Source organism: Pinus tabuliformis, chromosome 3_2 (assembly GCF_031772625.1).
Source record: "Pinus tabuliformis cultivar Carrire ecotype Pingquan chromosome 3_2, CPIR1, whole genome shotgun sequence".
In the NCBI taxonomy this organism is placed as follows: Eukaryota; Viridiplantae; Streptophyta; class Pinopsida; order Pinales; family Pinaceae; genus Pinus; species Pinus tabuliformis.
Genome location: NC_142302.1, coordinates 841,566,893 through 841,569,673, shown reverse-complemented (window position 1 = coordinate 841,569,673; position 2,781 = coordinate 841,566,893). Strand labels below are relative to the sequence as shown.

Here is a 2,781-nt window from a genome sequence, read left to right as displayed (position 1 = left end):
CCAAACTTAATTAAATATTTTTATCTGTATTAAAATCTCATTTAGAAAAAGAATCCCAACATAGTCATTGACTTATTAGATGGAGATATGTAACAAATAATATTTATTAATTTTACAATAATGTTATGCTCCCTATATAAGCTTACATGCCTATTCTATTCATGTGAATATTTATATAATTTTCTAAAACATTTTTATGTTTTCAATTTTCTTCATCAAATATAAATTATCAAAAATAAAACAACTTATAATTGATTTTTACTTCATTAATTAATTTGATTAGGATATAAGATTCTAAACTTAATTAAATGTTATTATTGGTAAAAGTTGTAGTTGGCTTTTGTTACATTAATTAATTTGATTAAATTGTAGGATTCCAAACTTAATTAAATATTTTTATCTGTATTAAAATCTCATTTAGAAAAAGAATCCCAACATAGTCATTGACTTATTAGATGGAGATATGTAACAAATAATATTTCTTAATTTTACAATAATGTTATGTTCCCTATATAAGCTTACATGCCTATTCTATTCATGTGAATATTTATATAATTTTCTAAAACATTTTTATGTTTTTCAATTTTTTTCATCAAATTTAAATTATTAAAAATAAAAGAACTTATAATTGATTTTTATTTCATTAATTAATTTGATTAGGATATAAGATTCTAAACTTAAATTTGATTAGGATATAAGATTCTAAACTTAAATAAATGTTATTATTGGTAAAAGTTATAGTTGACTTTTATTAAATTAATTAATTTGATTAAAATGTAAGATTCCAAATTTAATTAAATATTTTTATCTCTATTAAAATCTTATTTAGAACAAAAATCCCAACATAATCATTGACTTATTAGATGGAGATATGTAATTTGAACCAATAATATTTCACGCCACTAATGATGTCATTGGATTTCACTCGGTCGTAGTTACTATATAACGAGATCCTCTTCCAGTTTATCTCCACCAATTCACATTATTTGTGGGCGTACTTGTGTGAATTATTGTTGTTTAGTAATGGCAAGGGCGGTTCTGTTTCTGTTTCTGTTTCTGGTGCTGGCAGCCTTGTGGGCTTTATCAGTGAATGCAACCCGCAAGTCTCCTGGATTTACAGACAAAGACCTCGAGTCTGAAGAAAGTCTGCGACTCCTTTATCATAACTGGCGGCCTCGGCAACGCACCCGAGAAATGCATCTGATGAACGATTCGAAATATTTAAGAGCAATGTGAAATACATAGACTCTGTGAATAAAAAGAATCTTACGTACAGACTTGGATTGAATAAATTTGCGGATCTGAGTCACGAAGAATTCAGAGCAATGTACTTTAAACCGATGAACATGCAAGGGATGGAGAAACTCAAGAGAAGGGGACTGAAGAATGTATCATTCACGTCCCAGAACTTGAACAGGTTGCCAGCGTCTTTTGATTGGAGGCGTAGGGGAGCGGTATCGCCTGTGAAGGATCAAGGCGACTGCGGTATGTATTATGAGAGAAATAATTTCAATTTCGAATGGTAGTTGTTGGGCATTTTTTCCCTGGTGTCTCGTGCATACTGTTTTTTTTTGGCCTTGCAGGTGCTTGTTGGGCATTTTACACTGCAGCCGCTGTAGAGGGCATCCACTTTCTCAGAACAGGCAATTTGCTTAGCCTATCAGTGCAGCAATCCCTAGATTGCAATCCCTCGGGCTATGATTGCGATATCGGAGGGCACGCTGACGCTATCTTCGAATATATAATACAGACCGGAGGGTTGATCACTGAATATCGGTATCCCTATCAGGGTTTCAAAGGGCCATGCCGATTCGCAGAGGTACAATAACAAGTTTTAATGATTAATACTAAGATGGATTTGTGCATCAAGATAGTTAGATATTGTTAAATATTAATATTTATAATAATAATAATGTTAGATATCATGAAATAATAATATTTATAATAATAACATTATTATAATTGGATAAACAATCAAATCATTGTGTTGTTTTGTTTTGATATAGATTGGAAATCCAGCAGCTTGTGTTGTTTTGTTTTGATATAGATTGGAAATCCAGCAGCAGCTATTAATGGCTGGCGAAATATCGACGATAACGATGAAGCAGTTCTCAAAGAGGCAGTAACTCATCAACCTATATCTGTACCAATTGCCGCAAGTGTGGACTTTCAGCATTATACGGAGGTAAGTGGTTACCATTTTTAACATTTTACATTGTTTTTGAGAATTAATAAAAAAGATATAAATAATTTAGCTAAGTGTAGTTAACCAAATTTTGTTTGTTAATCAGGGAATATTTACTGGTCCATGTAACACAGAAATTGATCATGGAGCTTTATTGGTTGGATATGGCATCCCAACTACAGGAAGAAATAAGGGAATTAAGTTTTGGAGACTCAAGAATTCTTGGGGAGAACACTGGGGAGAACAAGGATATATTAGATTGTTAAGAGACCTTGAAAATGAACCAGAAGGGATGTGTAATATTACATCTGCTCCCATGATCCCAGTAATATGAAGAATTGTAGCAATTGCCATGACAAAAGTTTGCAACAAGAAAAATAAGATACAATAGTATGAAGATTTACAGTTTATTTTATTAAATATAGCTTATTTTATAGAAGTTTAATAGGTAAAACATATTATTAATTTATTTTGTAAAAGTTTAATGTTTAGAATACATTATTGTATTGCATTATTATTGGCAATGCATTAAAATAGATTTTATTAGAAAATCTCTTGTCTTTTTTGTAAAATGTATATGAGTGTGAAAAGAATGA

General features: G+C 30.7%; 1 protein-coding gene across 1 annotated transcript; it reads left to right on the top strand.

Moving 5' to 3' along the window:
• Positions 1 to 1,023: 1,023 nt before the first annotated feature.
• Positions 1,024 to 2,562, top strand: LOC149183287 (KDEL-tailed cysteine endopeptidase CEP2-like). The gene is made up of 5 exons (XM_089414907.1): positions 1,024 to 1,144; positions 1,246 to 1,485; positions 1,584 to 1,819; positions 2,048 to 2,185; positions 2,292 to 2,562. Exons 1-5 carry the CDS (start codon positions 1,024 to 1,026, stop codon positions 2,517 to 2,519), a joined length of 963 nt encoding a protein of 320 aa, XP_089271033.1. The 3' UTR covers positions 2,520 to 2,562.
• Positions 2,563 to 2,781: the final 219 nt, after the last annotated feature.

Bases quoted from the DNA above. Each gene is read 5' to 3' on its own strand.
- LOC149183287 (XM_089414907.1), top strand. From the start codon at position 1,024: ATGGCAAGGGCGGTTCTGTTTCTGTTTCTGTTTCTGGTGCTGGCAGCC. The intron at 1,820-2,047 runs GTACAATAACAA...GTTTTGATATAG, and splicing joins GGCCATGCCGATTCGCAGAG to ATTGGAAATCCAGCAGCAGC. The intron at 2,186-2,291 runs GTAAGTGGTTAC...TTTGTTAATCAG, and splicing joins ACTTTCAGCATTATACGGAG to GGAATATTTACTGGTCCATG.